Raw genomic sequence first — 14203 nt, 5'->3', positions numbered from 1 at the left:
TCTGTGTGTTTGGTTAAAAAAAAAAGGACAAATTATTTTTGGACAAAGCAAAAGATTTTATCGGGTACTTTGATGAAAACAAGTGGCGGAACCAACACTTTATACTCATTTATACTCGTCTGTTTTAAATCACAGGAAACTGCACTACAAATCTTGAATGATCTAAGACTTAGAACCTGTCCTACCAAGTAGAAGGCAATACTGTAACTAAAACAGGGTGCAATAAATAAAACTGTCTGAAATTGTGATATTGTAGGAAAAGTATGAAAGAAGAATTAGGAATGATTATTCTGCCACTGTAGTTGCATTTTTACAGAAGCCAATTTGTCAAACTTTAAAATGTTCTATTTATTATATATGTACAGGCTGTATATTAAACGTTTACATTTTAGAATTTCTCATTTTTTATACAATAGGGCTTGATGATTTTAACAATATTGTGTTACTTGAAAGAAAAGTATTGATACACATCAGCTGTTTTAGCAAAATGGGAATGACACTGATATATAAAGGGTTTTACATAAAAAGTGCCAAAATAATTTGTATTGTATAATAATAATGCCCCCACAAAAGTTAAGAATAAAATAGATTTTATTATGTAAGCTTGTGAAAATACTGAAGAATCCCGTAGTGAAATGACACTTAATGTATGTAGGAGCTTAGATCCATGTGTATGTTTATGTGAGTATACGTCCATATCGATGCATGCACTGGTGTCGCTTATGTAGCCTATCTGTGCATATGTGTGTATCCTTTTGGTAACTAATCACTAAAGAGGGACTTTCTACCACCCTATCAATAAAGTCAAACTGCCTACATTGTATCTAAGCCTTTGATCTCTTGTTCTCTTTTGAAATACACTTTCCCTCTTGTATGTTATTAAATCCCTTTAAGTATTTACATATTTCTTTCACACACACCCACTTCTGTCCTCCAAGCTTGGTGTTTGTTGTGTTTTTATCCTGCAAACATTCACTATGTTAGTGTAAGATGACCTTCTCTGGACTATCTTTCTTGTTATGGGGTCTCCAAAACTGACCACAATACTGTAGGCGACGTCTGACCAGAGATTTGTAAAACCTCAGAAATAATTACACCCAAGTTTGTCTCTTCGCTTGTTGCTGACAGCACAGTAGCCCTAATATCTGTAAGTTGGTTTGACCATTTTCCTCTTTCTACTACCTACATCAAACTTAAACATGGACAGTAATAATTAGGAAATTTCCTACACAACATACCCATCCATATTTTTATGACAAGCAGTTCAGCGCCCTACCAATAACAGAAATTAAGGTATACAAGGGTAATTTATATAGTTATGTATATATGCAGGAAAAAGACAAGTATACATAAAGAGGGTATTAAAGGAATGCTTCAACATGATAAATGCACACTGGAGTCTATTTACATAAATGTCAGTGTATTATAATACATGCAAATTAATGCAGACATTATTTGGTTATTGAAGTTCTTCTGTCTTATTCAGCTACTGCTCCAGGTGCCTCTACTGAAAGCAAGGAGCATACCAGAATATACTCCTTGCACATGCCTAGTAGAACACTAAAATCACGTGGTGTATTGTTGAATACTTGATACCAGGAGGCAGCCACCGAGTAAATAAGAGAATGGTATATCGTAATGAATTGGAGAAAAATAAAAATTATTAGTTTCACTGGTGATCATTTGCTACCCTGGTACCTTTGAACACGCAACATTTCAATAAGCTTAAATACATGTAAAAAAATGTTTTAAACCAAATTATTATCAGTGAATACAGTATATATAATATATATTATTAAACAGTTTTCTTTATGTATATTTATGATTTAGTTTAATGTTAAATTTAAAAATGGTAACATCTGTCTTATTACACAGTAAATGTTTTCAACAGCAAACTTCCAAGCTCTATTGTATTTTTGGTTAAAAGGCATAAGATGATTGCATACACACTTTTAGTGTATGTCAACTGCAGTCCTGTTTTTATTGTTTAGGGAAACAATCTATTTTTTCATTTGTTGATCACATTTCCCTGCCTTTATTGATTAAAATATCAGGCATTACTTTCTATAAATAAAACATTTGAGTATCAAACAGCATTTTAAGATAATTTATAGGTGTTATCCTTTTACAATGTTACAATTTTGTTATTGGTGTAAATTCGACAATTTTATCACTAGAAGTGCTGCTCAGTGTAATTCAAAACTCATAAAAAATTCTCCTTTCTCATATTTCTAAGCAAGAGCGATGGATTTCTATGACAAATTATATATAAATCAGTCTTGTGAAAGTGTCACTCTAGAATCCAATACTAGACAAATGAAAGTCTGCTTAGATTTATTCCATGAACATCATATCAGATGAAAACTCTTGAATGATACATTAATGTTTCTCCAGTAAATTTTAAGATGTATCCTTGCTTATGTTTTAACTGTTCCTTACAGGTGATGACACTTCTACTAATCATTTAATGGAGAAAGCAAGAAGTCTTAGAGAAACAGCACAAATGTTTCAGTCAAATGAAATGCGGCCAGCCAATGATCCTAAAGAGAGGGACCCTACAAGAGTAAGAATGTTAAATGACATTCTACAAAATATGGAGAAAAATTTCCTGATACAAAACCCCCCACCAGGATTCTTCAGGTAAACAGTATCCCTGCTTAACACTACAATGGTTCTAAGTTATGTAACCTAGTACATATGATCACATTTATTTTACATTCTGGTGATGCCAGAAAAGAAATACACTTATATTAAGGAATGTTACATTTATTAATATAGCGCCAATAGATTCCATAGCGCAATAAAAGATACTTGACAGTTTTAAAATGGCATAATTAATACACATCAAAATATACTGGTAGAGAAGGAAAAGAGGGGGCTATGTCTAAAAATAGTTCCAATTCATACCTTTTGATTCCCTACCCACTGTTGCATGGGCTCCGTCATATGCATATGCAGGCTTTGAACACAGCACAATTAAGAGGCCTGAACCACTTCCATTACAGTTGTCTTGCCCAGGGGCGTACCTAGAGTATTTGGCATCTGGGGCGGATCCTGTATGTGGCACCCCCCACACTTTAAAACTGCATAACTGCTATTATGATATACTGAGGCAGACATTGATGGTGGTACAGCATAAATCCTATCACTATATATTGAGCCAGACATCACAGTGGAACAGCATAAGTACTATCACTATACTATGAGCCAGACATTTACGGTGGTACATGATTACTGCTATCATTATATACTGAGACTAGGGTAACCACATCAGCCATGTTTTCCAGGACACATATTTTTATATATTGCTAACCAGACCAGATAAAGTGTTGCCCTGCAGTATAGATGATCTATAACTGTCTAATTGGTCCCCTTCCATGAGTCCATACATCCCACATACTGCAGGGCAGTACTTTACCTCTGCTGGTCATCAATATGAAAAACATACATTTCCTGGAAAACATGGCCGATGTGGTCGCAATGAGACAGACTGACGGTGGTGTGTAGTGATAGGAGTTATGCTGTACCACCGTCAACTAGATTGTAAGCTCACAAGAGCAGGGCCCTCTTCTCCTTCTGTGTTGGTTTGTTATGTGATTTTTTATTTTACTGACTGAATGTAACAGCGCTGCCGAATCTGCTAGCGCTATATACATTCGTATAAAGTAATGTCTGACTCAGTTTAAAGTGATGGGAGTAATGATCTACTTTAGAGCATAACTCCCATCACAGGTAATGATAATAGTACAGCATAACCCCCACCACTATACACTGAACAAGACATTGACAATAGTACAGTATAACTCCCAGTGGCGGAACTACCGGGGTCGCAGGGGTTGCGACTGCGACTGGGCCCTGGAGTTCTGCCAGTCAGGGGGGCCCAAATGGTGCAGAGCAGTCGATTTCTGTCTCCTCTGCTGCCGCTACCGCCTGCCTCAGCGCTGCTCCGACTGCAGTGATGGGAGCGTGATGCGTTCACGCTGAGTGCCGGCATATGACAGGTAGGGAGAAGGTAGATAGTGAGAAGGGGGGTAGGGAGAGGATATATAGTGAGCAGGGGGGTAGGGAGAGGGTATATAGTGAGAAGGGGGGTAGGGAGAGGGTATATAGTGAGAAGGGGTAGAGAGAGGGTAGATAGTGAGAAGGGGGTAGAGAGAGGGTAGCTAGTGAGAAGGGGGGTAGAGAGGGTAGCTAGTGAGAAGGGGGTAGGGAGAGGGTAGATAGTGGGAAGGGGTAGGGAGAGGATAGATAGTGAGAAGGAGGGCTAGGGAGAGGGTAGATAGTGAGAAGGGGTCTAGGGAGAGGATAGATAGTGAGAAGGGGGAGAGGGGGTAGATAGTGAGAATAAGGGGGGTAGGGAGAGGATAGATAGTGAGAAGGGAGGGAGATGGGGTAGATAGTGTGAGAAAGGGGTAGGTTGGGTTGCGGTGGGGGGGCCTTAACAGATTCTCGCACCGGGCCCTGAGGCTTCTAGTTATGCCCCTAATAACTCCCATCACTCTCACACAGTAATGTTTCTCTCTATATATGTCTCTCTCTCTCTCTCTCTCTCTCTCTCTCTCTCTCTCTCTCTCTCTCTCTCTCTCCCTCCCTCCCTCTACCTTTCCTCTGTCACTGTCCCTTTTTCCCTACTCCTCTTCTTTATTCCTCTTGGCTCTTCTTATTCCGTGTCCTTCCGGTGCGGTGGGCATGGCTTCAGTGCTGTGAGCACATCAAATCCCGATGTACAGCATCTGTTGCTGAGCTCATCGCGAGTGAGCAAGATCAGAAGTCTGCATTAACAGACTTTCCGCTCCCTTGACTGATTTTAAGCCAGTTAGAGAGAGATCTCCTCAACCGAGCCTGCTCCTCTAGAGGCAGACATTATAGTTCGTCTCTGTAGGGTGGCCTGGTGGCAAACCCCTGATGAGTGGCATCCGGGGCGGACCGCCCCCCAAGCCCCCCTAGGTATGAAACTGGTCTGGCCCCAGTACCATATTTATTTGCTTTTAAAATTGGAAATCAATTTGTTATAAAGTTGTAAAGATTCTAAATAAAGAAGCTACTACAATCAGTTTTATGTAGGATAAGATTGTAGGATAAGAATTCTTCAGGATTTTTGTGAGAAAAGAATGATTTCATAAAAACAATCTCTCGTATAGTGCCTTCCCAAAATTTGAGCAGTTATTACTGAAACAAAGTTAAGTTAATGCTAGTTGGCATCAGACCATAGTAAAATTACACATAAAAATAAAGCTTTCTATAAAGGATATAAGTTCAGCCAGGAAATGCCACCTGTTTTTCTAGGCACAGGGTTTCAATTTAAATAATAATAATAAAAAAAACAACATAAAATGCCATTTAGTGGCTCTCTAAAATCAGGGAAACCTGAATGGAAAAACACAAAATAATTTTAATTTGTATTTTTTTTCTTTCTAATAATATATTTGCAACCCAAAGCTTCATCCCCCAACCCTCCTAATGCTTGGAAACTAAGCGTGTTACTTTTACCAGAGGCCATGCTTGGTGGTGGCTAAGGGTACTGAAGTCCAGTTTTATTGTGGAAAGTGCTGATGTGGGAGATCAAGGATATGTAAAACTACAAAAAGTGTGAAAAACCCAAAATGAATTTATGAGAGGCATAACCTTCTGGTATAGTGTATTCTGGGGCAACCTAGTGTTTGCGGTGTGTATATTGAGTCAATATTAATTCCAACCTGGTAAATGCAATAAATAGATGTGAAATTGAGTGTGCAATATGAACATTCTGATTTAAGGATGAAGTTATATGTATGAAGAAGTCCTTTACAATTTTTGTACTAATGATAAAGTTAGCATAAGTGTTCATTGTTGAAGCTGAAGTGTAGGTACATTATCAAGTTTATTTTAATGTACTGCATTTTTTATTAATACTATTAATTACCTAATGTTTGCTCTCCACTTTGAAGCTTAATGCACTGCCAGTAGTGATATATTGTATTTACAGAATCCATGCATTTTTTAATTCACTAGGATCACACAATGTAATAGCAAAGCTAAACCTGAAGTGAGACACAAACCCTTGAGTCAAGAGTGGATCTACTCGTTGCTATGTGAATGAAGAACTCTCTCTAACACACATATACATTCATGCTCACACATGCTTACACACACATGCTTACACAAACATACATACATACTCACTCCCTCCCTAACTCCCTTACCCGTTTGCTCTCTTGAGTCCAGACTTCAAACAGATTGAAATGCTGTACCGGGATCTTAACAGAGCTGTGTGTAAACAAATGCCCTCATTTAACTGAAGCAACTTTGTAAAGAAGAGTGGACCACAATGTCTCCACAATGATGTGAGAGAATGATAAAGTCATACAGTCAAGTCATTGCTACTAAAGGTAGTTTTATAAGGTATTGCATCATAAGGTGTACTTTGTTTTTCACACATAGCTTCTCCATTTTGGTTTTATTTTTGTTAAATAAATCACGACACATTATGTGTCATGTGTTGTTGTTCATCTTTGGTTGTATTTACCTAATTTTTAGACCTGCTAAGGAACATATGATTGTTATTATGTCCTGGCATGTAAAGCCATAGAATTCATAGTGTGTGTACTTTCTTTTTCACACTACTGTATATAGCACATAAACATAACATAAACTTCTGCTTCTGTGCACTTAAAGGAGCTAGAAAAGGGAAAGTGGTTGTGTATGGGAGGTTCGGGGAATGCAAATTAGAAGGTAATGAATGGGATTTAATTATCAATTAACCAAGTCTTATGGACCTTACTTTGTGCAGTGGGGGCACTGTCGGGATCCCCAGCCGAGACCCTGACGGAGTGACTCACCAGAGTACCCACTGACCGCGGGTACCGGGTCCAACGACCCTGCTCCCTCTCCATTCGCTGCCCGCTTGGCCAGCGTATATATTTAAATATGAAAAATCAAAACATCAAGATAAAATGACATTATTTTATAGAAATGCGGCAAGATCAGACACAGAGTGTGAAACAACTTTAACAAAATAGGCAATATAGTTGTTTGAAAAGATTCATTTAGTCATGTGTATAAATCATTATAGAACACATTTTATAATATTATTTTGTACAAAGGAAAATGTGGACCATATAGTACATACAGAGGGATTAACCATAAAACATAAATAGACAAATACAAAAGGGCATATGATGTAATAAGACAACCAGTGTGCTATTCTAGGCTAAATCTCTTTAAGCAGTATATTTTGTTGCAATCTATCCAGTAATAGCTGACAATACGTGTCATACCTGCTTGTTTCTATGACAAGTTACCTTTAGTTCTCTAAGCACAAATGGGAATTACATTCCTAGCTTCATAATGTCACATATAATGTGCAATATTTTGTATTGTGGATGGCTTTTTTGCCAGTGAATCTTTACCGAATCTATAGTATACACCAATTTAACAAATGTATAGCAGTATTAGCCAAAAATGACCTTGTACTGCACTGATGAGTGCTAACAAGGTCAAAACAGCTGTTGGGAAAAAAGGGAGCAAAAAGTAGCATGTCATTATTTTAAATTTTAGGTAGAGAGAGAGAAAATGCACATTTTCTATTGCTGTTTTGCATTTCTAAAGTATTCATTTGTTCTTCAATTTATGTATCTATTGAGAAATGTCTCTGCCCTGTGTCTTTCAAACCAAGAGAAAATTGATTGGTAAACATGGTAAAACAAATTAGCTAGTAACAACAAGGAAAAATAATTTTCACAAGCAAACTGTACATCTACATCTTTATAGAATAAGTGTAATCAATAGTTATCTCAGTGACAGTTCCACTACCAACTACTTTACTACTGATTTCTACGAATTTTCATTATAAGTGAACATTTTTTCTATTGCATTAGCATTCTGGTAATTTCATCTACTGATACAGAACTCAATATTTACTGAAATAAAAAACAATATACTTGACAGTTGACAATTGATTTGTTTGCTTATTGGTTAATGAAATATATAACATATCACTGTTACTGTTAGAATTTTTTTGCTTAAATATCTAAATGTCTCTGTGACCAAAGATCACTCAAAATCACAGCTTATAAGACCTCTTAAATAGGCTAGTTTATTATACAAAGCATATGCATACATGTAGCACTGTATGTATGGGTATGTTAGTATATGTGTGTAAGTATGTTAGTGCAAAAATGTTACTGTGGCTGTGTAATTATGTGGCTGTGTAATTATGATACAGTGTGTGCAGGCATGTTACTGTATATGAGAGTGCAAGTGTATGTTAGTGTGTGTGTGTAAATATGTCAGTATGTTGCTCTGTGTAAGTATGTTCATGTGTTAGTAAGTCAGTGTGTGTGTAAGTTAGTATGTTAGCATGTGTATTATTATGTTTCTCTGTGTGTGTAGGAGGAGGAGCTTGAGGGTTCCAACCTTACATCTCGCAGGGAGCACTGGCATTTTTAATTATGTCACTTAGTAAAGAGGTAGCAGTGCATGTGTATATGTGTACTGTACCGTTATGTTAGTCAGTGTGTGTATTCTCACTCAAATACGCTCCTTAACTACGCAAAAGCCTATATTCTCCTCGAAACCGGGAATGCAGTTTTAAGTCAAAATGTGTGTCTAAACTACACATCTTCATGCAAATCTTCCCCCCTAAATGGCGCCTGGAAAAGTGAATGTTATTTAGCCCTACTGACATTCTACATGCCCCATGTAGAGAGTGGTGCAGGACAGAGAAGAATTCAAGGCAGAACCTGGCAATTAGCTTTGAAAATCAATGCAGAGCATTAAGCAGCAACGGAAAGCATCACAGAGTGGTGGGCAGCATCAGGAAGCATTGCAGAATGGCAAGCAGTAGCAGGCAATTATGTTTCAAACAAGCAATTGTGATTTCAAATTAAACTCACATCTCCTCGCTTGTAACTGGCAAAATCTAAACTCATATTAACGGAACTGAATCTCACATAAATTCTCTTGCAGAGAATTTAAATAAACACTGGAACCACAGTAGCACAAAAGCTCCTAAAATAATTATACAGATGGTACATTCTGGCTCTATAAAAAAAGGTCAATATTCCATGATTGTATTTACCAGACTTGTGCATTCGTATTTGGGCGAACATGAAAACGAACACGAAGGGTGCATTTTGTTGTTCATCCCGAATACAGAATATACGAACATGGCGGCGGCAACACGTATACGAAGACGAAGTCACACAACACGAATAATCTTTGTGTTCCTTTTCATCTTCGTTTATTTATCTCCATCCCCCTCTAGTCTGCCTTATCTATGCAGCATCGCATGGGTTAAAGGGAGTGGAAATCCATAGGTTCGCCTTCAGGAGTTCAAGGGCTGTGCAAGCTACTCTATTGGTCGCCAGCAGGGGCCTCCTCTGGCATCAACCAATTTCAAAACAAATAATTTGGCCATGGGTTCCAAACCATATACACACAACTGTATATAATAGAACGTTCACACTTATGTAGTTACCTTTGACCTCAGAGCTTATATATAAAATTAGCTTCTTATGGGATGTAGATGACTACATGCTTTGACCCACCAGGACATTCTAATAATTATTCAATGCCCTATTAAGTGTATTGCGTTTGTACTTGCTTCCCCAGGTCACTTTCTGCTCTTTTTCTGGGCAGCAGAGCAGTGTTTGGCCATGCCCACTTCCTACCTACTACCCCCTCTTATTTCCAGCTCATTAAAGACAGCTTTTTTGAAAACTTCATAATGATAAAGTTCTGGTGTACTAAAAGTGTGAATCATAAATAAGTTTATTTGCTTAAGCCTTAAACTAATTTTAAATATTTAAATATTCCTATTCATTGGTAGTTTTTAATGCTTGTTCTAATATGCTTTTTTAATGTCAGAATGCTAGGCACCAGAAGGTTAAACTTTATGTGATAACTGAATGGTTGAAAATTTATTTAAAATGTAACCCCACATGAATACTCTTCTGTCATATTTTGATTTCAAAACGTTAAAACGGACTTACACTACACTGAACATTATACATTTTTCGTTCTAATTCCACTGATTTGATCAAATTATTATCATATTAACTGTTGACATAAGAATTCTAGTAATGACAAAAAACATTGCTTTAAGAAAGTTTGGCAATGGATGACCATATTCAACGTTTTGTATCATCCTGTATTTTTCTTGCAATAATCAAATATATTATCTGCCCACTGATTCTTTGTAAGGATCCCATTTATTTTTCAGTGTACAAGGCAATAGCCACAGGCATTCACTGTAATATCGGCAAGACAGATTTAGGCATATTTACGTTTTATCAGACTAATTTGAATTTAATGATAAATGGTACAAAATTACAATGCTTTTCTATTTTACAATGTATTTAACTGTAAAGAATGTAAGAACAAATGGTATATTTTATCTATCATTAGTATGGTATAAAAATTACATTTATTGCTGTTTAGGAACGTTACATTGAAAACAAACATATAAAAAATCAAGGCTGAATTTAATTAAGAGAAATCTTCCACATTATCAGTTTGTACTCTCCTTTTAGGTTTGGTAAACTTAGCATAGCATGCATCTTAATGCTTGAATATATGTCTATATTCATAAATTATAACATAATGAATCTGGTAAATAGCGTTTTATGCACATTCTAAGCTTCCTGACATTATGATGCAGTGAATAACTAACTACCAGTTAATTACTGCACAATTTGATTTTAACTCAAAATGACTCATTTCCCTGTGCACTTACCTATATAAAAAAGCTTATTAGTGTGATCTCTTAGAGACAGTCTTACATTTATCTTGGCTAAATATCCAAGATTATGAGGATATTCTGTAAAAAAATGTGTTTATTTTACAAAATGTAAAAATTACATATTTATAATTTAGAAAATTGGTTTATAATGCATATAGTGGACCAATCAATATAATTTCTGTGCAGCCAAAATGAGATGCCTTATACTAATATGTCTTAGTAGAAACAATATCTTGTTCAATCATTCCTTAAAAAGTAAAATTCTGATAATGCCACCTATAACCCATAATGTTTAGAATGTACCTGCCATGAAAACATTGAATAAACATGACTGCTTAGATTCCTAACACTGGCCCATAGAAGCGTCTCTAAGTGAGCGATAGGGGACATCTGACAGCTCACTGTTTGCACAGGAAAAAGAGGTAAAAGTCACCTCTTGCCCTCAATTTAGCCATTCTAGCTACAACATTGTTGCAGCTACCCACCTGGTGAAGGAACATACTACAGCCATGTGCATGGGCCAGTAGTCATTATTAGAATTCCTTTTGTAGACACTCGGCAGTTTGGGCTCAACATTCTACAAGCCAAATGTTCAGCTTTCTTTTGCTATATTGGTCCTTTGTGTTTGTACCAAAACCCCTGTACTCCATATAGTTTTATACCCCTTCTGGTTCTTCAATGGATAACTAAAGAGATCTGTACCCCCATTAGTACAGACATCTCTTCCCTTGCCCTCTGCTGCGTAAATGGATTATAACATGGCCTCTTAATGTCCAGTAAGGACAGATTAATAAGGGAGCAGAAAAAAACTAATATTTAGGCCTAGTTTTACTAATGCCTAGTTTTACTAATGCCAAAGCGATCACTGGTCATACAAGGACATCCTGAAATCTATGGCTGTTGAAAGGAGAGTTGAAGACCAGATTACACTCTTCAATTTTGAGTCATACAGTTTTGTCCAAAACAGGGGCAGCTTTGGGATTTTGGGGGCACTAAGTAAAATTTATTGAGGCCCAGTGTTTATCTTTACACCCTTGGGTATGTCCCTCTCTTTAATCACTGACATGCCTCATAGGCCACAAGGAGTGCTAAACAGCTTTTCACTCTGTCTATATATCTCTATTGTGTATTATTGCATAAAAATAATCAATACAATTTATCTGTAAAATCAATTGATCAGTTTTATGTTTATGTTTATTTTTTATTACAACATTTCTAATGATAGTAGATAGTTCAAAGTTATTTGAGATCATACAAAAATTACAGCAAAACAATAAGTAATTTGAATATATTGTAGAAAAATAGTCAACATATTACTTTCTATATTTTATTCAGGCACTTTAATAGCCACATTTTACATGTGCTGGTCAGCAATCTGTGACAATCAATCCTAACACAAGGCACTTACTTTCCTTGGTGAGGTACAAGTAATAATAATATGCATCCAATATATGCAACACTGTAAAGGAAGCCACACCTGCAGGGTTCATTGTCCAGCCTAGTCCATCTGATACAGGGGTTGACCAAAAATCATCTAAAAATCCAGTAATGCATAGACAAAGTGTAAATTCTAGCAGGCTGAGAAGCAAGAGAGAAAAGAGTAAACAGAAACATAGACAATGTATAGTTAATAGTCAAGTGAGGTGTTAGTCAGACCTGATAGGAATGAGAGTATTAAATTGCCACCTTGACAAGTTACCTCGCTAAAGGAAAGACCTGCATTAATCCTGTCTCAAAAATAAAACATTAGAAATCAGAACTAAAGCTGATGATAACATTAGCAACAGTGTATATATCTCACTCTGCACCAATACCTTGTAAAGTGTTGTAATCTTATTGTCACATTTTATATTATTTATTATGTTATGGTTAATTGTTCTCCTATGGTAATATCACTATGGAATCTGCTGGCTCTCTATTAGACTTGTGTACATGGACCAGAAAAGAGAGGACATTAAACTACAAAGGCAACAGGTGCTCAAGGCTTACCTCAATAAGCATGCTTTTTAATTGTTTATAATAAAGGGAACTTGGTTGGTTCAAACTATTAACTTGTAAGACATATTGTTGAAGCTTGACTTTTTGTTCAACACAACTGATGTGTGAGTATCAATGACCTTTTTAAACATGTAATGTTATGTGCACTCTTCCTAACATATGCTTGTATTGTACTTTTTATTCATCTAGAAATATTTTATACAGACTGGAAGACAGGACAACACAATTTTCAACACTACAAGCAGCTAAAGCTTATTACAAGATTTCTAAGTCAAATGAAACACTTCTAGCAGCGCTGGAGATGGTGTCAAACTGCATTAGCTCAGCTCAGCTATATTTCAATGAAAGTCTCCATGTGTTTGAGGATGGTTTTTACTTAAATGACTGACAGATCATGTGTGTTGGTAGTCATTAGGTCACACAATGATATTATGAGGGTCAAACATTTTGTTAAACTACATTTTTTTGGTATATGTTTTGGTATGTGCTTGAAAACCTATATGCTTACTATTTTCTGTTTCTTTTCTGAAACAAATTTAATGCAGTGTTCATGGAGGTTCTGTTTCTATAAATTAGACAATGAGACTTTATACAATGTAATAACTATGAGTACATTTTTTCATTAAAAATTGAATAACTGTCCTTGTTCTACAAAGACCTGAGAACAAATCATGTAGGTGTTACCTTCTCACTTTCAAGGATTCACTTCAATATGAAAGACTTTTTATGGGTTTCTAAGAACTGTGTTATGTCATGATAATGTAATAATAAGAGGTCCTTTTAGTTTTTTTTTCCAACACAAGACACAATCGATTATAAAATGCATCAGATTATTAAAAATGGAAAAAAAAATAAGGGAAACAGATTACCAGTAGTTTCATTGTTTTGGAGTATGCATTCTTCTGGTTGCTCATTTAAGACTGTTATTGCACTATATATCTCTGCTAATGTCTATGAGGAAATTATGTCAAAATATATAGGGCGAGCCTCTAATTTTATAGATTACTAATTTTATTCATAAATAACAAAAACACTTTCAATGTTTGTCTACATTTACTGTGTTCTACTTTGTGATGTTGTTCATAGATTAAAATTACCAACAATTTGTCCGTTTTAATGGAAGCTGATTGTATATTGCCAAAATTGAGGGTAGCGCTTGAGTTCAGGACAGCAAAGTTATTCATTTTGCAGGTCTTATCCAGCATATCACTAAGGTAAAACATTTCATAACTTGTATTTTTTTTTTATTGTTTTAGATACTTTTATTTTAAAAAGTTAGTGACAGTTTACAGAGGATCCTAATCAATCAAATTTTAAAAAAACTATCTAATAGTTTTAACCTATACATATGAATGTGTTGCCTGCATAATTGTCAATTGTAACTATTATTTGTTTCATATTTTTCTACAGAATTTTAAAATATTTGTATAATAATCATTTATTTATATGTAGCAATTAATGTTGCAAATGCTATTTAAATGCACA

The 14203-nt window shown here is 35.8% G+C and overlaps 1 protein-coding gene across 1 annotated transcript in view; it reads left to right on the top strand.

Moving 5' to 3' along the window:
• Positions 1-13473, top strand: part of NAALADL2 (N-acetylated alpha-linked acidic dipeptidase like 2) — a 65678-nt gene extending 52205 nt beyond the window's left edge. Inside the window, exons 6-7 of the mRNA XM_053459455.1 lie at positions 2442-2640; positions 12908-13473. Coding sequence (XP_053315430.1) covers positions 2442-2640; positions 12908-13106 — 398 coding nt within the window. The 3' untranslated portion in view covers positions 13107-13473. The remainder of the gene's footprint in view (positions 1-2441; positions 2641-12907) is intronic.
• The last annotated feature ends 730 nt before the right edge of the window (positions 13474-14203 follow it).

The sequence above is a fragment of the Spea bombifrons genome, chromosome 3 (assembly GCF_027358695.1).
Source record: "Spea bombifrons isolate aSpeBom1 chromosome 3, aSpeBom1.2.pri, whole genome shotgun sequence".
NCBI lineage: Eukaryota > Metazoa > Chordata > Amphibia > Anura > Pelobatidae > Spea > Spea bombifrons.
Note: the sequence above shows the minus strand (reverse complement) of the source record. Positions and strands in the feature narration are given on the sequence as shown.